Genomic DNA, 22,170 nt, shown 5'->3' on the forward strand with positions numbered 1-22,170 from the left:
ACAAGAATAAATAGCATTTGTGCATGGTGCATATTGACAAAGGAAAAAAAATGACACAGTCACTGCTTTAGCCACAAACAACTGCAGAACACATTGTCCTCTCGTCCTTTTGCTTGCAGAGAAAAGACTGAGATGATGCCGCGTGGTGGAGCCCAATCCGTCATGGAGGAAGTTATTTTTCTGCGGTGCTAGGGCTTTCAGATGTGGTCAAACGGCACAGACTTCTGCTGCAAGAAATAAGAAAAAGAAAGAGGACACACGTTTTCTGAAAATGAAGTGTTTCGAGAGAAATGAGTTGCGGAGGGGCAGGGGGAATCCCTTCGAGGAGACAAGTAATATAAACTCACTGGGAGTGTGTCTGTGCGTGTGTGTGTGTGTGTGTGTGTGTGTGTGTGTGTGTGTGTGTGTGTGTGTGTGTGTGTGTGTGTGTGTGGCGGCGGGGAGGTCGTGCGTGTGCGTGCGTGAGAGAGAGAGAGAGAGACATGAACCAGTTTCTTAAAGTTTGAAGGTTTCCATTAGCGAATGCCACAAAATCCAGAGCTGAAAAATGACCGCTCGGACATATACAAGGCACTCAGCAAAATTTATTACCCATTAAAATGGCATTAAACCCTCGCGAAGAGTACACGAAAATGTCTCGGAGGAATCAAGCAAAATTGTCCGGGGCAAAGTATTGAAACAAAGTCATTAGCCTGAGATGCACGAGTATAAATCAACGTCTTGAATACTTTCCTAAATATCTTCATTTGTTTTAAACAGACAACTTTATGAAGGACACGATCAACAAAATAGACCTTTTCTTTTTTTTCTCCCCCGCGAGCGAGCCTTAAAGAGCAGCCTCTTAAGTAATAATGAGAGTGAGAAATGCGGTGCATTTAAGTGAAAACCCTGTTTAATTATGTATGATTAGAGGACTCTTAAAAGCTTTGGGGGCAGAAAAGAAAGAAAGTACATAAACAGAACATGAAGTCCAGAATGGCTGAAGGGATGGCAGACGGGAAATTGTAAATGAACCTTGAGTATACAGGTGACTGCGGAGAGATGAGCGGCGTTGCTTCCGCACGACTGAGCGCCGGCTGACCATTTGTGTACAGGTCAAGTCACACTTTGTACGCCGTCGCCATCCACTGTTTGCAAACCTTTAGGTCAGCTTGTCTGATATTCACAAACTTTAATGCCTATCGTTGCGTTCCCAATCTTGAAAGCAGCACGAGATGATGATGTGTGCCCGCGGTCCTCGTGCAAATGTATCAAATATAAGTTTTATTTGACCAACGTTTATGTTTAACCGGCCTAAGTGGGGCGGTTCAGAGGCGAGGGGGAGATAACACTGTTTACCTGCCATATTCGGAGGTTGCGCGTATGTTTCCTCAAAGCGTGAGTCACCAGGCAGGAGGTCATTTGGAAATATCATTTCAGCAGGAAGCACACCCAGACACTCAAGACTCCAATAACTTCTGCAAGCCCCTTTTCTTCCCCGTGTGCTCGCCGCACGCTTGCGTGCATGTTTTCACCTCTAAAGCCATTGTACCTGATTTATATGACAGGCCTTTAACCCTGAGTGTGCTTGTCCATCAGCATCAGGCAGAAAACACCCAAGGGCGTGTGTGAGCAAAACCAAATGTGGCTCTCTGTCATTCAGTGGCTGCAACCTCCAACAGGAATACGCTCCAACAAATCACATCTATTTCTGCATTGTTCAAAGCTCCGAGTCAGTCGCACAAGGTGTGCTGCCGCCTGTTTTTCTTTCTGTTTTTCTTCCCCCACAATGTTCTTGGAGCAAATTCAGTGAACTGCTTTTCTATCAGAAAACCAGCGATGGGTACAATGGCAGGAGTGCAGCCGATACCATGATTAGCAGCGCAGGCTTAGCCTTTGTACATAAGCTGCAGCCTAGCCTCTTACAGTGCCTCCCAATATGTGTAGTTCGTTTTTAGAGGAAATATTACTTTGAATTAAAACAGCGCTGTCAAATACTTGAAAACATGTGTTTGTGTTTGTTCTTATACTCTTTTTTTTTCTGTATTAAATTCAGAGTTCTTCTTCATTACTAAATAAATTAAAATGTGTAAATAAAAAATGAACATTGTCTCCACCTACAGTCCATAGCTGGCAACCGAAGTGACTGCATTAACGTTGTAATGGCGCCACTCACTGGTTGTACAGAGCAGTGCAGGATAAACTGGTGAGATGACGTATGTCCGCAAATACAGGCAAAAGAGCGAGTCGCAGCTAATTGATTAATGGAGCTTTTAATTGAAAATTTTGAAGGAAGGGGTTACCTGCCCGTCAAAATGTAAAATACCCCAAAGAACACACGCCCACCGCCCCCCAAAAACAAAACAAAACAAAAAACAAAAGAAAAACAGCGATACAACGAGGTCATGTGGTTGTTTTAAATTAATCAGCAACTAAATAAAACGGTCGTATTCCTACCGTTTCTTTGAAAGTATTTGTTGATTACACAATATCAGATTAAACAGTCATCAAAGGTCAATAAATCCGCTTTATGTGGTAGTGAACTCCCTTAATTTTCTCATTTGGTGCTGTTGAGGAAGTAACCTGTCAAAGACTACTAATGAAGTCTTCGAAAAATAAACGGAAAACTGGCAGAAACAAAAAAGGTCAAACGTTCTAGTATTACTTTTATGAAATGAAATATAAACACAATTTAGCTTTTAAGCAGGCATGTTGGTAATCATGTTCATCTAACACGATTAATGTGTGTGTGTGTGTGTGTGTGTGTGTGTGTGTGTGTGTGTGTGTGTGTGTGTGTGTGTGTGTGTGTGTGTGAGAGAGATATTTTATTTTATTTTATTTTATTTTATTGCAGAATTTTCAAAATATAAGTCATCTTCGTCCGAGATCACGTGACCCGTCTGTTTACAGGCATCCGGAGAAACATGGAGGACACCGCTGGCAGTAATCCCCAATCTCTCGGATTTACAGAGAAATTAAAGTCCTGGTTGTCGTGGTCATGGACGTACGTGTGCTTCATTTGGTTCGGCATGGTGCTCATCATGCTGTACGTGCTGTGGAGCCCGCTGAAACTGCAGGAAACTCTTACCTCAGGTGAAGAAATGAGAGTGCTAGCTAGCTATTGTTAGCATTGGGCTTTAGCCCGGGCAGGAAGCCGTAGCTGTCCGTTTGACAGCTCGCTGCCTGCACCTTCTTACCGACAACGGAAATGACTTCTCTTTTTTAAGAACACGTTTTTAATTCGCGGTTTAAAAATGTTTAATTGCCTTGTTGAGTGTTGTCAGAATTTAGAGCGTTAGAGTAGCGTCTTTGTTAACGAGGAAATGCATGTCACTTGCCATCCTACATCTTCTTCCAGTGTTCGTTTTTTTTTTTTTTTTTTTAGTCGCTGGACAGTCTCGTTTTCACCTGTTGTAGTGACAGCGGAGGACCTGAGCTACACTTCTCTACGCACGACGGGACTATACTGACTTGATCTTTGTCTCCCTCAGCCTCAGTGTTTTTGAACACACTGACCCCCAAGTTCTACGTGGCTCTCACTGGAACCTCGTCACTCATCTCGGGACTCATCCTGGTAAGTTATTCCAGAAACTCTACACGCCAGTCCAGTGTCGGCAGTAAATGCAATTTGATTCTAGTCCATCAACCCAGCTGTTGTCTTTGCAGCAGTAGCAAAAAACAACTACCTCATTGACAGCTATGATGCAGAAGTAACTGTAGGCTGCAATTTTTCCAAATGCACTTGCTGCTATAAACAATGTTTATTGAATGTGTTTATGGACCTGCAATTCTGAAAATGGTTGCTGTCAGATCTAATTCTAAAAAGGGAGCGCAATCATTTCAACTGGTGTCAAACTTTGAGCCATAATGACTTCTTTGTAGTCCCCGTGAAGCGATGGCTCAGCATTTGTTCTAGTTTTTTTCCACGCTTTTTTTTTTTTTTTTTTCTTTTTGCATTAAAATATATCCGTGCTTATGTGTCCCCCGCTTCAGATATTTGAGTGGTGGTATTTCCGCAAATATGGGACCTCGTTCATTGAGCAGGTGTCAGTGAGTCACCTACGCCCTCTCCTGGGTGGAGTGGAGAGCAGCTCCACCACCGGCTTCTTCACATCAGTGAACGGAGAGGCCGAGCCGAGGCCCAGCGTTTCAGGTAAACGCGTATCAAATATAAACCAACGGCATCACCGCCACGGCGTACTACCGCTCTCAGTTCTAACAGCGTTGTCCTTCTCATAGAGTGTAAGGTCTGGAGGAATCCGCTCAACCTTTTCAGAGGGGCCGAATACAACAGGTGGGTGCTTCAACTGAGGCTGGAACAATTCAAGAGGGTTTTGTAATAGGCACGTTTATAAAAACCAGCTTGTGGGACTTTTCTTCTAATTCAATAGAACTGATCTTTCATCAAAAACCGCTTCTCTCTGTGTCACAGATACACCTGGGTGACGGGAAAGGAGCCGTTAACTTACTACGACATGAACCTGTCCGCTCAGGACCACCAGACGTTCTTCACAGGGGACACGCAGCAGTTACGGCCAGAAGATGCCGGTGGGGATTTTTAAACCGTGTCTAAAGCGAATCCGCAGTGTGTAACTCAACATTTCTTTGTGCGTATTCTTTAAACACTCGGTGAGCCCTGAGTTCATTCTCTCACTGCAGTGATGCAGAAGGCCTGGAGGGAGAGAAATCCTCAAGCCAGGATCAGAGCGGCTTACCAGGCCATAGAAATCAACCACGAGTGAGTCATGTGCTTCAAATAGAAAAACAAATAGTGGCATATTTCATTTTCTCAACCGGCAACAAACGAATGAGGAGGAATCGTTAAGCACGCGTCCTTCTGTGTCCTCCAATGTGTTGTGTGAGCAGCTGCGCGGCAGCCTACGTGCTCCTGGCGGAGGAGGAGGCCACGACCATCACCGAGGCCGAGCGCCTCTTCAAAAAAGCCCTCACTATCGGTAAGTGTTTGGCGTGCGTTCGGCGGCCGTTGGTCGCGAGTGGCTGTGAAGTTGCAGGAGGCGGAGGAGGAGAAACTCTTCGCTGACGGCTGCGTTTGCTTGGTGGAATTCGCAAAATTGGTGTCTGATTTTTCTGGAAGGAGGAAGAAGCTGCACTCGCTATTTCTCTGCATTTCCGTCGCATTGCGTCGTTGCAATGTTGTTCTCTGACCCTGCGACGAGGTTCTCTTTCACCGACGTCTCCACACGTCCGCTGATATCCGATATATGACGCCGCCGCTCTTGCGTCTTTGCCACCTGCTGAAAAGTCACATCAGCGCAGAGCAAGACACGTGCTGCAACACAAAAAGACACATTTAGAACAGTTTTGTAAATTAGAATCAACAACTGTCTCGTCTGGAACAATAAGGATCAGAACCTTCAGAATGATGTGTTTGTGAGAAGTGTTTTTCTTTCTTTTTTTTTTTTTACTTTCTTTGTGATGATTTGTGCCCATGTACACAGGGCCCAGGTCTGCTGCATTAAATGTGACTCCTATGCAGCAGTAGGCTGGAGCATATCTCTCTGCACACGGCTGTGGCACAAGACAGTTCTGAGGTCTCTCTCGGAATTGTAGGATTTCATAATTTTCGCATTCGTATCCTCCTGCTTCTGTTGTTTTTGTATGAACATCAAGAAATCTCTCTTCCTCTCTCCTCGGAGTCCTCAGTCCCGCAGCTTCACAGCTATAAATCACAATTTTGCTCTTTCCGGGCGGCGTCAAGGGTTTCAGACATTAAACCGTCTCTTGTCTTCTCTGCTCCCCACAGCTGGAAAAGATATGAACTTGCTGGTCTACATTAAACGCAGGCTGGCAATGTGCGCACGGAAACTTGGGCGCATCAAGGAAGCAGTAAAAATGATGAGAGATGTAAGTTCCCGTAAAATTAAAAAAAAAAAAAACTTGGTTGATGTGAATCTGTCTGTTTTCTTGAATCTGTTGTGGACGTTTTTACATCTTTAAAAGCAAAAAACAAGAACAAGAGCCCCAACATTTGATGTGGAAAAAATGGGAATATCAAGTTACCCTGGTGCATGTTGTAGAACCTCTCTACTGTGAACAGGTCCCTTGACTTCTGACTGTGCTTGTGATGAAGCAGTGCAGAAATATATGAGGGCTCTTCAATGTTTTGCCCTGACTTTTGTTCAGTAGTAGGACATTGAATGCTTTTTTTTTTTAGACGTCCCTCTCCCGTAGTGTGTTTAAATAACATTTTCTTTCTCTTTGCAGTTAATGAAGGAGTTCCCACTGTTAGGAATGTTAAATATACATGAAAACCTCTTGGAGGCGCTTCTAGAGCTCCAGGCGTACGCCGATGTCCAAGCAGTCCTTGCCAAATACGACGGTAAGACCCCACTTCCCCTTCTGTAGTGTGTGTGTGTGTGTGTGTGTGTGTGTGTGTGTGTGTGTGTGTGTGTGTGTGTGTGTGTGTGTGTGTGTGTGTGTGTGTGTGTGTGTGTGTGTGTGTGTGTGTGTGTACTTGGTATCGCAGGATCAGTGCTGAAAGTGTTTGACTCACATTGTGTTTCTATTCCTTCCTGTGTTTTTTAGACATCAGTTTGCCAAAATCAGCAACGATATGCTACACGTCTGCGCTGCTGAAAGCACGGGCTGTATCAGATAAGTATGTTGCACACCACCCGCACGCACACACACACACACACACGCGCAGACTACAGTATTCTGCTTTATCTCTATACTACAGTATATATATATAGGGGGGGGGGGGGATGTTTCAGAACAAGAAAAAAAACAAAAACAAGTTTCTGTTCTTGCACTCGCCCTGCATGTGTGACATTATCTTGCTGAAACATCCGGCTTTGACCTGCACGGTCCAGTGCCCGTGCAGAAGTGAAGCATGTGGGGAAATGTAGGTGAGAAATTGCACTCAGAGACTCAAGAAGGATCCTTAATGCAAAATACCACAAATTCATGTTGTATTTCAAAAAACTTCTTTTTTTTTTCTCTAGCATAGCCGTGGCAGTGCCATGCGGTTGACACTCTGCAATATATACATCCGACTGTATGTCAGATTCATGTAAATGCTCAGAGCGCAACCTTAAACCAGCCTTTTGTCTCAGGTTCTCTCCAGAGGCTGCGTCCAGACGAGGGCTGAGCACGGCGGAGATGAACGCCGTGGAGGCCATACACAGAGCCGTGGAGTTCAATCCACACGTGCCAAAGGTCAGTCGTCAGGAGCCAAGTGTGAGCTGATGATGTTGACAATGTTGTCAAGAGTAAATGGAAGGGAAGCCTGGATGAGGTCTGGCATCAGTCGATCAAAAGAGCTGGATGATACGAATGATATTTGATTTGATCATCGTGATCTTTTTTAAAAGTATTAACTAATGTCAAACTAACGCAGGACCCTACAACATTAATTAAGGAGAGATTAATCGTGAACACCGGGGTTTGAAGATGCATTTCCCAAATTGTGTTAGCTTCTCTCCCGAGTGCTAATCGGTCGATGCAATCACACGCCATCAAAGATGAGCGACGCTGCCGGAGAGCTGTGGCGAACGAGCCCGGAAACCAGCGTCGATTACTGTGGCCTCTCTAATGTGAGAGCCACGGTGAGATTCACGGAGTGTGCGTATCTGGCCCGTTCTGGCGCACGGACGAGCAGGTGCTGATAAGCGCGTGTCCGCTGAAAACGTTGGCAGTTAGATAACAACGCTGCGATTCGTTCACGGTCCAAAGCGTGTCGCCGCCAGACGTTATATCACCATGTCATCGACACTGCAGAGAGGAAGAACTTCTCTGAGCTCGGAACTGATTCATCAACGGGAGAAGAAGGAAGGGGAACCCGTGTGTCGTTTGTCAGCCTCCGAAGTGAGATTCAGGGAAATCAGAAGCGTATCATCTGCGAGCGGCAGGGGTGTTGAAAACGCCGGGCGATGGTCTGATATCCCCGTTGGGCTTCTGCAATACGCATCCTTTGGTCGCGCCCGACGCCGGTGTCCAAATAGGGAGACGCGGAAGTGTGCGTGGAAATGAAGGCACTGCGATGAGGAAAGTGTGAGCAATAATCACCAGGTGTAATATATCGGTTTACCAGCAGGTGTCAGGGAAGGTTCAACTATATTTGTTCTGTATTCGCGTCACAGTTACGAACTTAAATCCCAACTATACATTTTAGTCCTGCTTGCATTGTGATTTGTTTGTTATGCACATGATTAGTTAAAAAAAGAAAAAGTTGTAATTTCCTGTAAAGATGAGGGATTTTTTTCTTCAACTGTTGTGTGAGCAAATAGCAAATAGTGACGATGCTGGATCTGTTTTCAATTACTTTCTTACTTTAACATACTTTTACTGAGTTATGAGTCACACATGATCACAGTCACATGAAGCTGGTAGTTGGAGTTCAGGCTCAGTTTAGACTTCGTACTTCATTCGTTAAAAAAGTGGAATTTGTGCACGTGTGCCTGTGTGCGTGCGTGCGTGCGTGCGTGCGTGCGTGCGTGCGTGCGTGCGTGCGTGCGGCAGCCTGCGCTTTGATCCGTCCTTTGATTTCTAAATCGTACGCCCTCATCTGCGCTGCCCCCCCCACCCACCCACCCGTCCTCTCATCACGTCACCCTCATCCTGTTTCTTCCCCTCTCGTGTTACCTCGTCCCCTCTCATCCCCTGTTTGGGCCAAACAGCGAGTCGGCTGTCACTGCTGCCAGCTCGATCAAACCGGTGAATGGGCAACGTTATGAAATTTGCAACACACCTTTCACAGAGGATTATTGGGGCGACTCGTCTTTCACCAGGGTGGGGGAGGAGTGGGGGGGAGGGGCTTCGCGTTCTGAATGACGAGCGCACCTGCAACTGTTGCCACTCGGACTGAGCAGTTTTCTCTTTTTCCGAAGGGCCTGCAGGTGTTTTGTTTTGCTTTAAGTCCAACTAACTCCAGAGCGCCGCACGTTTAGCCCTCTGTTAACAGCCTCCGGTAAAAATGCTCGGCTTTGCCGACAAGTGGACCTTCCACAGGTTTGAAAGAGGACCGCGATGGCAAGCAATAGAAGTAGTACAACAAAGAGACAATACATAAACTACATCCAATATTACATATGAATCATTAGTGAAAGGGCAAGAAATATTTTCTTCTATTAACTTCACCTATACTCAAACTTCTTTTGAAAATTCTTTTCCCACAATGCAGAGTCAAAGTTAAACACGTGTGAGCCTGGTTGTCCAGTTTGCTTCCATGTGTAAATATTTTGTTTGTCTGACTGAAAAAAACACCTTGTGAGGAGAAAAGCAAGACATGACCGGCTCACACCGAGTTGCAGGAGTTTAAGCAGCAACGCTGCTGCTTTGAGTTTCAGGGCGTTACTGGGAACACTGGGGAGATTACGTCGTGATATCAAGCGAGGCTACATCGCATGATTTTATTAAAACCGCACACGAGGGACGTAACTCCCCCCCCCCCGACTCCTCCACCAACCACACACACACACACACACACACACACACACACACACACACACAGGCACCTCATTCCAAGTGCTGCCCCTCACGAACCAACGCGAGTCCTCTCCTCTCCACCACCTTCACCCTCCTCCTCCTCCTCCTCCTCCACCCAGTTCTCATCATCTCCCTCGGCTCAGCTCATCATGTTGTCCGTCTTCATCCATCCTCCCAGGATTCCCTCCGTGTGTCTGTCGGATCCAATAAGCTTCTCGCCAGCCGGCAGCAGAAAAACGTGGCAGCCTGCCTGCTGTTTGGACGGCCAGGCCAACCCCCCCCCCGCTCCAAACCTTGCCTGCGCTCCATTAATTTCACCACCGCTTTGCTCCGCGCCCGTCTCATTTGGTTGCAGTGTGGTCGAGCCCATTCCGTCCCACCTCGCCCCACTTTAGAGGGCCCGTTTCTCATCTCACCCCATTCTGGTGGCGACTCTGGAATGGCCTGTTAGGGCTCAGACACCAAACCTTTGGTTTGTTTAGCTCTGAAATTGGACTTTTGCTGCGTAAATGGAGACGTGGCGGCACGCGGGGGGAGTTTGTGGGGCCCGTTGTGATTGATGAGGTTTGATCCTGAAAAGGAGAAGAAGAAAAAAAGATAAAAAGAAAACGGGTCTCTTGGGGGATTTCCCCCTTTTCCCTGCTCAATTTGTTGGAGACGCGAGAGAGGAGGAAGAAGAAAAAAAAAAGCGCTGCCGGTAAAAGGGTTGTTTATCAGGATTGTTTACCGGAATTATTCGATATTTCATCTCCTCCTGTTGTTTATAACCCCGACACATGTTCTTGGGCTGACCCTCCCCGAGCAAACGGCCAGGGCCGCCGTCGCTGCGGCGAGTCGGGTCCGAGTGCGGCAGATTAGAATCAGAAGGCAGCTTTTGAGTTATGCTCTGGGCTTATGACAGCGCCGGGGATAAAAGGAGAGCCACTTGAAACTCAATACCGTCATCAAAGAGGTGTCAGGGAGCGGAGGAGAAGGCTGGAGGACGGCGGGGGGGGGGGGGGGGGGGGGTCTGGGGGCACGGAGGACTGAGGTGTCACCTGGTCTAATGCCGCGGCATGCGAGCAGGGACAGCTGAACGGCGCTCGACGTTCTCAATCTTAAACGCCCCCCCCCACCCCCCCAGAGTTCCACACGCAGGTCACTCTTGCTGTAATGAAAGGAGAACAGAACTGGAAAAAAAGGAATCAACTGCCACAGTTGCCTTCGTGAGCTGTCAAAAGTTATGAGTATTAAAGTCGGGGCCTCGGTGTTTACGTGAATCTTGAACGCGTGTGATTTAAACCGGCGTTTCTCCACTGGTGGGTCGCGACACACTTTTGGGTCGCAGAGCCGATTTGATTAGGTTGCGGCTTCGTTGGAGCTTCATGATTTTTAAATATATATATATATATATAATATATGTACAGAGAGAGAGAGAATGTTGGGCATTTATTTTGCAGGACACGTAATTCAATTGAATAATTTCAATCATTTATTTACCAGACATGATGGAAAGTTGGCTCGCGTTTTTATTTTTGTTTAATAAATTTGGGTGGTGACTTCATTGTAAGGAAAAAAATGTGGGTTTCCGAGACTCCACCAGTTGAGAACCACTGCTTTAAGCCGTTTTTGGGCGGGGGTTTTGTCTCTCTTTCGCAAGCATGGAGTGATAGTTTCTCTTCCTGGAGGAGAGGGGATGGGCGGAAGGGTTTACGCTGCGGACAAGGGAGACGCGGACGGTGAGGGTGATGAGGCCAGACAGTTCCGTAGCTCGGGCCCGGGCGGACGGAGCGCCGATCTAACTCGAGCCGACGGGATAAGTGAGGAGGCCAAGCGAGCAACTTCTGGGTGTCTCGGCTTGAGGGAGGAGCCGAGAGGTTTTCGACTTGTGTCGGGCGGCCGCGAGGAGGGACAGGTTTGTGGGCGGGGCCAGGAAAGTAGGGGCTCGGATGTATGTGTTATGACTCGGAGGGTGCGGTTTGGTTCGAGGCCCCTTGTGTCTATAGGGCAGCGTTGCACTTTTTTTTGGTTTACCTGTCACCGTTCTAGCAGAAACTCCTCCTGCGCATGGGCTTTACCTCCTGAATTGATTCATGTAGTTGGATGGATGTTTAGATGGATCAGAATATCCATCTAAATACGATACCTTTTCATCCCCTGCTTAAACGTGCGGACGGCGCGACGACTCGTCTGCTTTGACAGGGCACTCGTGCGAGGAGGCTGTAAACACAAGGCTAAGCGTGACGTCCCCTCCAGATACCAAGAGTCTCTGGGATGAATAATCGCGTGAGGCTGGTCCCAGGGACTTAAAATAAAGAGTTGAGCTCAGCTCTCAGAGACTGAGCGCTGAAGTGTAGTCACATGCTCGGTGAGAGGAGGGGACAGCTGTCAGGAGCAGCTGTAGCCGTGGCGGCGAACTGCATTGATATGTTGCTGCAAAGTCGATTGTGTACCTGGTTCCCCCCTTCGTGTTTTGACTTGTTTGACAGAGTGGGTCTGGTGCAGATGGCTAGAATCAGATAGCTTGCGTTTGATGCCGCTTTACGGAAGCGTATTGATGCCACTCATGCCACTTATTGACGTGAAACGTTTCACGGGTTTCGTGATCATTTTCATGTTATTACATGATAACGGATTAAAACTGACCGGAGCGAGGCTAGCAAAGGCACTGTGCTAGGCCGTCTTTTTTAATGCGACTCCCGTTGAGTTCATGCTACTTCCTGCCAGGGGTCAAAATGTGAATTCGATGAATTTTGAAATTGAAACGTTTCAAAACATGAAGTTGTCTTTTAAAAACTTGAAATTTATCATGTAAAAACACTAAACTTTCACATAATTACTTGATACCGAGCCTTTTTTTTTTAAAGAATAGCAGCAATATGCTTCCATGCTTTTTGAGAAGATTTTGTGGACTTTTAATTTGCTCAGAGTTTGTTTCCTACGACGGCATCATAGCCGCATGATGTGCTGCGTCTGGGTCAGTGACACTTAGCACAAAGTTTAGTGGAAAAACTAAACCTGATAATTTGGGAAAAGTCCATAAATTCAATTGTAGATAATGCAGGGTTGACTGGAGCTAATAATGCAGGTTGACCTTATAATGGTTTTTGTATGGGGGCTCAAACTGACGGGCTGCAGGATCTTAATAACTGTGGGGATGTTTTGGAGGGATGCGGGGGGGGGGGCACAGGCTGGGATTATGAGGTCAGTAGGCGAGGGGGGGAGATGGTGAGGAGGTGCAGTCTAGCCAGTGAGCTGGATGGATGGCTGGATGGCGGGCCGGGCCATGCCGGGCCAGGCCTGTCCGGGTCGGGCCGGCTTGGCTGAGCCTGTGACCGTGGAGGGGATTAGACGGGCTTAGCTGTGGGGTAACCGTCCCAAAGTGTCAGTCTGAGATCCAGAGGGCTGTGAAGCCGCCTGCCTGGGAATCCAGTGCAGAGGGGCCCCGCTCTGGGACGCAGGGGAGGCTTGTTAAACACACACCACGGCCACGGTGGGCATTACACACACACACACAAAAGTACACGAGGGCGCAGGCTTAACAAAGTCAACACAAACCGCAAGTCATTCTTCCGGGAATAGAACAAGGTCTTGCAGACGACTGAGCATAATGCGCTCCTGTTGATCTACCTGGGTACGCGTTTGTGTTATTTTAGAGGCGCGCGCATTCTCCGGCGGCGCACTCCTGGGATGTGGGCCGCCGTCGGCTCGCCGAGGCGAATTTGCTCGGACGAATTTGCACAGTAGGAGGAGGAGAGGACGGGCTTGTAACAGCACGCAAGGGACGAGGATCGAACACAACGGCGGAGCACTGGGGGTGATTTGTGAGAGCGTCCCTCTCTCTCTCTCTCTCTCTCTCTCTCTCTCGCTCGCTCTCTCTCTTTCTTCAAGTGCACCAAACAAGGCCCTTCTAAACACGCAGACTCTCACGGTGCTCATTGCAAAGGTGCCTTTTGCCGATTAAAGTGGCTTAGACGAGCACATTAACGGTCTCTTGCACGGATCTCGTTAAGCTCCGCTCCTCCGTTCCGCAGTACCTGCTGGAGATGAAGAGCCTGATCCTGCCTCCAGAGCACATCCTGAAGAGGGGCGACAGCGAGGCGGTGGCGTACGCCTTCTTCCACCTGCAGCACTGGAAGAGGGCGGAGGGAGCCTTAAACCTACTACACTGCACCTGGGAGGGCAGTAAGTACCGCCGTCCGCTGGCCGTGTCTTAATAGAACTAGTCCTTCCCGTTATTCCTTGGAATTGATGAAGTCATCTAATCCACTGTGCCTGTATTTGTGTTTCCAGCCTTCCGGATAATTCCCTACCCCTTAGAAAAGGGTCACTTGTTTTACCCTTACCCAGGATGCACAGAAACAGCAGACAGGGAACTGCTGCCTTGTGAGTAAAACCCACACGACAGCCACCGTCCCGTTGAACGACCACCGATTTTATTTTATTTTTCATCTGGGTTCATTGTGCACTGCCCCCCCCCCCCCCCACCCCCCTTCCTGTTGCTGCAGCTTTCCACGAGGTGTCCGTGTACCCGAAGAAAGAGCTCCCCTTCTTCATCCTCTTCACAGCGGGCCTTTGCTCCTTCACTGCCATGCTGGCCATGCTCACACATCAGTTCCCTGAGCTCATGGGTGTCTTTGCCAAAGCAGTAAGTGACTGAATCATTTAAAGGTCCAGTGTGTAGTATTTGGCTTGATTTATGATGAATGTATTGGTTAAAACATCTAACATACTGCCCATAAGTAAATAAATAAAAGTACATCATTGCAGTACAATAAAAGTAATTTGGTTTTCCTACATATATCTCGGAGGTTCTCATACATACATGTATATACATAACAGTATAAATAGAATAGAATAAATATCGGTTATTCAGGTGACTGCTCTTTAGATTAACCAACGAAGAAGAAGGTGGACAAGGTATAGAGGTTTGGGTGCGCAGGCCACTGTAGCTCACTGGCAAGATAAGGAGGAGGAGAGAGATTGAAAGATTCTGCAATCTAAAATGTTACCACTTGATGTTTGCTGTTTCTTCTCAAAATCTCCAAATATTACACACTTAACCTTTAATACATACAATTGTTAGTATTTTTCTTCCTTTACAGGCACACAAATATGTTTAATAGGTGTTTTTCTTGTCTTCTGTGGGGTCTTTTTTTTAGCATTTCATTCATCTGTGTTGCGTATTTCTCATTGACCTTAACAACAGTGGTCATCGCTTCCACTGTATCTCATGCCACTGGCGGCCACTTCTTTTTGCGCAACAGTTTGACTCTGGGTTGAGGCGCCGCTGCAGTCCAGTCCTCCAGAAGTGGGACAATTAGCTCATCTTCTCTCTGCGGACGATTGTTTTCGAACGCCTCAAACCTCTTCATCCTTGGGCTGATCGGCGCCTCACGTCATCGACACAAGAGGCTGGCGAGAGTGCGACCGGGCCCGTGAGCGTCGCCTCTCCCAACCAAAACGAGGCGTCGTCCCGCCGACCGTACAGCCGAACGACGGTCGCGTCCCGCTAGTTTACGACCTCGGAGGTTTGGAATCGTCGGAGAACTATTTATATGTCCGGACAAGTGTTGCGTCTCCTGCCGAGCGTAGCCGCGTTGGCTAATCTTTTGTTTACGGTCGGCCTCCCGTCAAATTTATGAACGCCAGCCAGCCTCGCGGGCCCGCGCTGAGGAACGGCGCTAAGCAGAGAACATCTAGTCCCCCTGCCTTTGTTATGGGAAAGATCGAGCCCAGATAGGGTTTTTACAACAGCCACGGCGAGCCTGGTTTGTGTAACGCTCACGACGGAGCGCGCGAGGAACACCGAGGCCCTGCTCCCCCCCCCCCCGTTCCCCGCCTCCTTCCTGAGGAGAAACAGATGGCTCGGCTCGGCCGCAGCGCAACGCCGACACTGAAGCCGGCAACTCGTTTATCCGCTCGCTTGGAGACGTCGCGCGCGGATAAACGAGGACGTACGAGGATGGCGTTTCATAAGCGCGTGTCAGGTTTGTCTGGTCCTCATTTGTCCGCCACTCGTCAATCCACGCGCACGGGAGTGATGGAGACGGAAAGAATCTGCTTCCCGCCGAGAAATCAATCAACGGTTATTTTTTTTTAATTTGTTGGCAGTTACGTCTGTGTTTGCGATGTGCTTTGAAAAGTTGCAAGTTGCCGAGGCATAATGCCTTTAAAGCTAATCTAGTTTTGTTAATAAACAGTCATAAACTACAGAACACATAAAAAAAAAATCAATTCTTTAAATTTGAATGGAATTTGTTTATCCAATGTTGCCCACTGCTGGTGAGTCCAACAGGTTGTGTGTTCTGGATGACAATGTTCTGATACACAAGTTGCCCCTATTTTTGTTAGAAACACATCTGTAGTACTCAGTGTAAAACTTGTGTGTGTGTGAGCATTGATGCCTCGCAACAACAGCAAGGTTGTGGGTTTGATTCTCGGGGCCTTGGGCCTCTGGAGTGTGTGAAGTTTGCGTGTCTTCCCCCCCGGCCCCCCTGTGTCTGCGCTGGCTTCTCTTCAGCTTCTCCAGCTTCCTCCCACAGTCCGACCCTTCAGGCTGATTGGAAGCAAGTCTAAGTTGTCCATCAGTGTGCGCGCGGGTGGTTGTGTGTCTCTCTTTGTGGCCCTGTGATGAACTCGTGTCCCTGTCTGACCCTGAGGAGAAGCGCTCATAGAAAGTGGACAGACAGATGAAACATGCTCATGAGAAACATCATGTAGGTGCATTTCAGGAGACACTGTCTTACCAGGAGTGAACCAGTAATACTGTATATCAAGTCATGGTTATTTTCAGCAGGTGTACAGGGTACATTTTGTCAACCACGCTTAGACAAGTGTGTGGATTGCTTTAGCTTTTCCCTTGACTGTGCTTCTCAAATGGCTTTCAAGAAACAATTTTAGTGATCTTTTTTTTTTTAAGGAGCGAAGCTGACATGTTTGGATTAGAGGAAACTGTTTTCCATTCACTTTCAGTCCTGCAGAAACTAGATAAACAGTAGAATTGCACTCCTAGCGTTTTATAAAAATAATTTTTGGCAAATTGGGAGCCGTTAAAATGGCTTTAAAAAAAAAAACGAAGTTCCAGGAAACAATTCGCTTTGTGACTCTGAGCCGTCTATTCAAAGCCACGCCGAGCAAATTCTGTCTCCCTCCTCTGGCAGGAAGAATATTTACATGATTCCTGTCAGCGTGCATGTCGTGACGCCTCCCTCCTGTTTGGCGGAGCCTCCTTCATCACTTTGGGTTTTGTCCTGGTTGTTTACGCTTCCTGAGCCCAAACCCCGCCGACGGGCATCGTCACACTGCCAGTCAGGAAATTTATCGCAGACAACGACCGCAGAAAGCCTCGTTTGACGTCGACGTCGGAAAATCCTGATTAGCGTGGTGTACACACATCTCTCAGCCCAGGAGCCGGAAGGTCGCGGATGTTTATCGGCCTGGGCTGCGGCTTCAGACTTGTTTGCTCTTAGGTTTCTTTCAAGAAAGGGACAAAGGAGGTTTTTTACTGACGATTCAGCATTAAAAAAAAAAAAAATTAATTCTGCTTTGTTGTTTTTGGTTTTTTTTCTCTTTCTCTTCTCCCCCTCAGTTCTTCAGCACACTCTTTGCACCCCTGGGATTCTTTGCAGACAAGATGGAAAGCTTCATGCCGTCCAGCTTCTGGCACCAACTCACTCGAATCTGAGCCCGAAACCAGCAGGCGCTCCAACAGCGTTTGCTCTCCTGTCTCCAGCATCGCCATCCACTTGGTGCATCCTTAAAGATTGTGTGAATGGTGTAAACACGGGAATGCGGCAGCGTCGATGAGCTCCCAATAAGAAACCTCGGTCGTTGTTCTTTTTTGTTGTGGTTTTTTGTTTTCCGTGGCAAAGTCAAGAGAAAATGTCATTCGCAGTCATTCGCAGTCTGTTTGTATGCATTCAACTCAACGGAAGGTGCCATCTTTTAGTAAAAGCGCTTTAAGGGCAACAACTAACGTTTCACTTCACATCTGCCCCCAGATTCTGTATTCACACTCACTTTAGCTGCTTATAACTTTAACTCACGAATAGGAAACTGACTGAATGCACAGGATGAATGTCTCATCGAGCAAATCTTTAACTTTATGTTCATCCAAAACATCCTCTTCAATCTTGGGATTGAAACCAATGGCTATATTCATACACCCAAAACTGGCAGCCCACGTTTCCTTCTGAAATCAACCAGCTCTTTGGAATACCACTCAGTTTCCTTTCTCTTGTGAAGAGAAAATGTTGTGACCTGCACTTAAGAGCCCGAGAAGAAGAGAACGAGACATACAGGAAGTAACTGCAAGCCTAGCTGCTGCTGCTGCTGCTAAAGAGACTAGCGTAAATTCAGAGGTGCAGAAACCATCCGGGGGGGGGGGCTTGGTTGAAGGGTCCGTGTAGGCCTACTGGAACCAGGCCCAGCGTTCACACCCTCAAAAAGTAGCCGCAGCGCCTCCGCAGTTCATCAGCAGTCACAACAGCATTGCGCCTCAGCACTTCATCGCTAGCGGGCAACCACTGTCCTTCAGCAAGGGGTCATCACCCATTGCAGTCAGCCTTCTGGCGCTCGCCGGTTTGCGCGTGATAAGTTAAGGAAAAGCGCGACTGCAAGGCACGGGGTCGTAGCTGACAGGAAGTGAAAAGAGTTTTGCACCTGAGTGACGTGGAAGGGTGAATCACGTACTGTAGCCAAGCCTGTTTACTTAAAGTCTGTTTTCCAAGTGTGACGTGTCTCTGACACTCTGAATCGGTCCGGCTCCGCCTCTTAAAAGTCCATTACTTGCGGCAACGACCGATGTATTTATTCGATGACGGCGAGCCCGACCACAATTCCGACCTCAACAGCCCGGCTTTCCATCAGTGGACTCGTTGCACAAGACACTTAACAGTCTGCGTGTTTACTGCTCCCTCAACTCATCTGTTAAGTGAGTTATAATTTAAGAGCCAGTGCGTTACTCACTCCCAACAGTGAGGCCATATTCAACTCCTATGCGATTCAACAACAGTTGATTAAACATGATACAAATGAAGCTTTCTAACGGCATTTCTATACATATATATATATATATATATATATATATATATATTTCAATCCAGTAAATTATTCGGGAAGATAAATGGACAATAAACATGTTTTGCCTTTTAAAAAAACAAACAAAAACAAATGCAAGTCAGTTGTGTTAAAAAAATATATAAAAATATTGTGGTGATATGTTGAAGTAACCACCCGTAGCGCGGATCTCGTCTTCGTCGTCGCTAGCTGGGGCCTAAGTCAAACGGAGTGAACACTGGCTCACGGTTCTAACTGTCTTGAACAAAACATGGCGTGTAACACAAAAGGAACACGCACAACTCACTCGCACACTCCCACACACTCGCACACTTGCTCTCAACAACAACGCGCGACGTAAGTCCCCAACACAATTCCCACCACAATGCTCCACGGCTCTCGGGGAGCATCCAGCCTCCCCCCGGCCGCCTCAGTATTGAAAGGCTGTTGGGAGTGAAAAAGATGGTACTGTGAAATGCGATACGTGTGTCATTCTTCAACGAGGTCTGTAATACTTGCCTGTCTTAACTTTGTGACACTTGAAATGTTCTGTTTAAATACCGTGCAGCTAAAATGTGACCGGAGATGCTGGAGACAGGAGAATGTTTGAAACAACCTCGGGAGGAGGTTAGAAGCAAAACTGACAATAAACTACTTAAAGCGCACGCTTTTGTCTACTGTTTAATGGGGTAGGGAGTGGGATGAGCACGAATGTTGACATTCGTGTAAAAGAAAACGAGACCGAGATCAAATTGCAGTGATTCCGTCGGGCGCTGGCGAGCGTGTTCATCTGCAAACCCCGCCTTTCCCCCTCCAAAAAAAAAAAATTGTACTTGAAACTTTTTCATTTATCCTTTTAAATCACTCGCGTGTCAACAGAATCAGTGTCTTGTTCAAGGACAAGTGACACTCTGTCACCCCCAGCCGCTGCATGTGTGCACTATATAAAGCCCGAGAGCCACCGCGTACGTCTGTGCGATTACGCCACTCCAGCGCCATCAGCGGACGCTTTCATGTGGGCGTGTACCCGATGAACCGACCGTGCCATAATTGAACCCGGCGCACTCGTGCCTGAAGTGGCGGGCGGCGGTAATGAAAATTGTTGTCGAGGACCGTCGACAGGTGCTCGAGTGGTTTGCTCCCGGTGCCAGAGCACGGTTTCACACTGCGCGTTGAAAACCCAAATTGCTCGTTGACCTCTAAGCAGAGGGAGCGATACGGTCGGGATGGATCCAGCACAGCGCGGTGCGACTTGCCCCGCTATCTGCATCCGTCTCTCGTCGGCTGCTACTCCGGCATTCAGCCAAGCGGCATTGACAAATAAACTGATAGAGTGGAGAATCGGAGAGTGGACCAATGCATATTTTCCAGGGTGGCCCCAGCGTCCTGCCCTAGTGGCTTGGTTGAGTTTGTTGGTATCATGCTTGACGTGTCAACGGCTGTACACCGACTGTCCAGCTCCGAGACCTCCCGAAATGACGACATGCTCATCTTCTAGCGTTGAAAAGAAGTGAAACAATGCACAATGTCGACATGTTTGGGAAAAAATTCATGATCTACCCTTACATTTTTTTTTTTTTCTTTTTTTGAAAATGGGGCCCACGACTCATTTTTGGCTGAAACTCACTGGGATTACTGTGCTGTGATAGCCTATTGTGAAAAATCATTAAAGAATGGAAAATCCCAACGCATCCAAAACAAAACCAAACATATCACGCCCTTACATGCTTGGGGGGGGGGGGGGGTATTTTCACTACTCGGATTTGCCTGAAACTCATTAGGATGACTGTTCTATCATAGTGTAACATGAAAACGGGTGAAAAATCAGAAAAAGTCCATGTCTAAAAATGTCCCAAAAAATTCAATTGCATCTTTCTTCCTTTTTCATCTCTTAGGAATCAGGTTGTGTTATGGTCAATTATTAAACTGAGAAGTTTAATAATTCAATTATCTTTCCTAAAGTTTGCCATTTGAGAAACACATAGCTTAGCTTTTATCATTTCCTCCTCCCAAGACTCTGCTGAGGTTTCTATTCAGCTATCTACTGTAGCCTACTTAGCTAAATAATTCCATTCAACAGTCACCTGAAATAAAATACTGTTCATGTGGAACAGCTCTGGCAAAAGTGTCATGTCATATTCTACCTCCTGGTACTCGAAACAAACGCACTCTTTGTCATCAGTCTGACTATATAAGGCCTGGCCTGTTGCTAATTTCTGTTTGCTAGCAAACCTTCTGGGAAGCACACTGCAGCATTAGCTCACCCACTAACAGTCAAAAGTGCTAGTAGCTAGTTTTATAAGCGAAAGGTTTGCTTGGTTAGCTAACTCCGCAAAAACCATAACCACCCTATGATGTAAGGACATTCAAAATGTGAAGACTTTCTGTCACAGTGTCAGCTGTGCACTTCTCCTCTGGCTGGGCTGCTTCACTCGACGCAAAGTCAGTGATTAGCTGCTGCTAACAATGAATCTCCATGAAGAATATTTACTGATGGTTGTCTGCTGGTCAGAATTGTGGCTAGAATCACAATAACACACTAACCACACTAAAACAGTGAAAGATTGCTCTTCTCAGTTTAGAGGTAAGATGAAAATACAAGCTTGAGTACTGAGGGGGGCATGTTTGCTTTATATTTAATGTTTTTCACTTGATTCTCTTTATGCCACCACGTGTTCCGCAACTATTATAATAAAATCAACATCGAGATATTTTAGAATTCAGGGTGATTCAGGTCCCTGTCATTTCATTGTAACATAGAACATGGTCTAAGTGCGATTAATAGCTCGCTTTTATGGTGTCAAGACAGTGATCACACAGCTTTCTCTAGCAAACCACAATGCAGTCCAACGTCATGTCCAGACAGAGCTCTTAATTACTGCTGCTGGGGTCAACAGGCCCATTGTTTCGTCCAAGAATCATAATGAAACACTGAAATACTTCCCCCAACATTCCTACGACTTCTCCTTAATTATCTGGAGAGCGACAGTCTTTGCGATGTGTGACATATCAAGATAAGAACCACACTGCTGCATATCGTAGATGTAAATCATGTAATTGGTTTGGAGTCCTTTAGTTTTGGTTATGCAAGCACAGTGAGAAAATCAAATGTGTTTCCTTGTGAAATTGACGGTGCACCGAATTGTTTTGACTCATTACACTTAGTAAGTATGAATTACAGCGCAGTCTTTCTCCAAGTGAGAGATGTGGACCACACTTTGAGACCCCCCCCCTCGGGTCAGTTTTAGCTCTGAAATGTTGATCATTTGAGATGCCCATTTGATATCACGGTCGATGGCTGAGAATGCCTGCGATGCCACTCCTGTTATTTTTACAGAGTTGAACTGGATCGCACATCGCGGGGGGGAATAAAGTGACGCGGATGCCATGGCAGATTTAAAGATTAGCAAAGTATCGCTAATGCGCTCTGCACTTGTAAGAGGTTGGCTAGACACTTGGCAGTTTCCTCTTTGAAGAAACTTTGCTCGAAGGTTTTTTTAAAATATTGTTTTGGGAATTGTGGAGGCGGTGCCGTGTCCATTTTGTCGTCGTCTCGTTTAAAGTGAGCGAACTTTAAGCCTTGAACTCATTCACTTACATCGCCGAAGTATTCTGGGGGACCGACTGATTATCCACATCTGCTCTGCAAAATGGACCATTTAAACTTGAGGAGAGTGGAAGACATCCTCAGTGTGGATGGAGAAT

General features: G+C 46.9%; 1 protein-coding gene across 1 annotated transcript; it reads left to right on the forward strand.

Moving 5' to 3' along the window:
• The first annotated feature begins 2,544 nt into the window (after positions 1-2,544).
• On the forward strand, positions 2,545-19,130 carry LOC142887511 (suppressor of tumorigenicity 7 protein-like). The gene is made up of 16 exons (XM_076025209.1): positions 2,545-2,624; positions 2,890-3,072; positions 3,471-3,553; positions 3,973-4,132; positions 4,219-4,273; positions 4,412-4,527; positions 4,639-4,717; positions 4,846-4,934; positions 5,744-5,844; positions 6,205-6,319; positions 6,526-6,598; positions 7,056-7,158; positions 13,440-13,590; positions 13,699-13,791; positions 13,914-14,053; positions 16,997-19,130. The coding sequence occupies exons 1-16, from the start codon at positions 2,579-2,581 to the stop codon at positions 17,090-17,092; spliced, it is 1,683 nt and encodes a 560-aa protein (XP_075881324.1). The 5' UTR covers positions 2,545-2,578; the 3' UTR covers positions 17,093-19,130.
• Positions 19,131-22,170: the final 3,040 nt, after the last annotated feature.

The sequence above is a fragment of the Nelusetta ayraudi genome, unplaced genomic scaffold, assembly GCF_046127955.1.
Source record: "Nelusetta ayraudi isolate G7.1 ecotype Tasmania unplaced genomic scaffold, CSIRO-AGI_Nayr_v1 ptg000017l, whole genome shotgun sequence".
Lineage (NCBI taxonomy): Eukaryota > Metazoa > Chordata > Actinopteri > Tetraodontiformes > Monacanthidae > Nelusetta > Nelusetta ayraudi.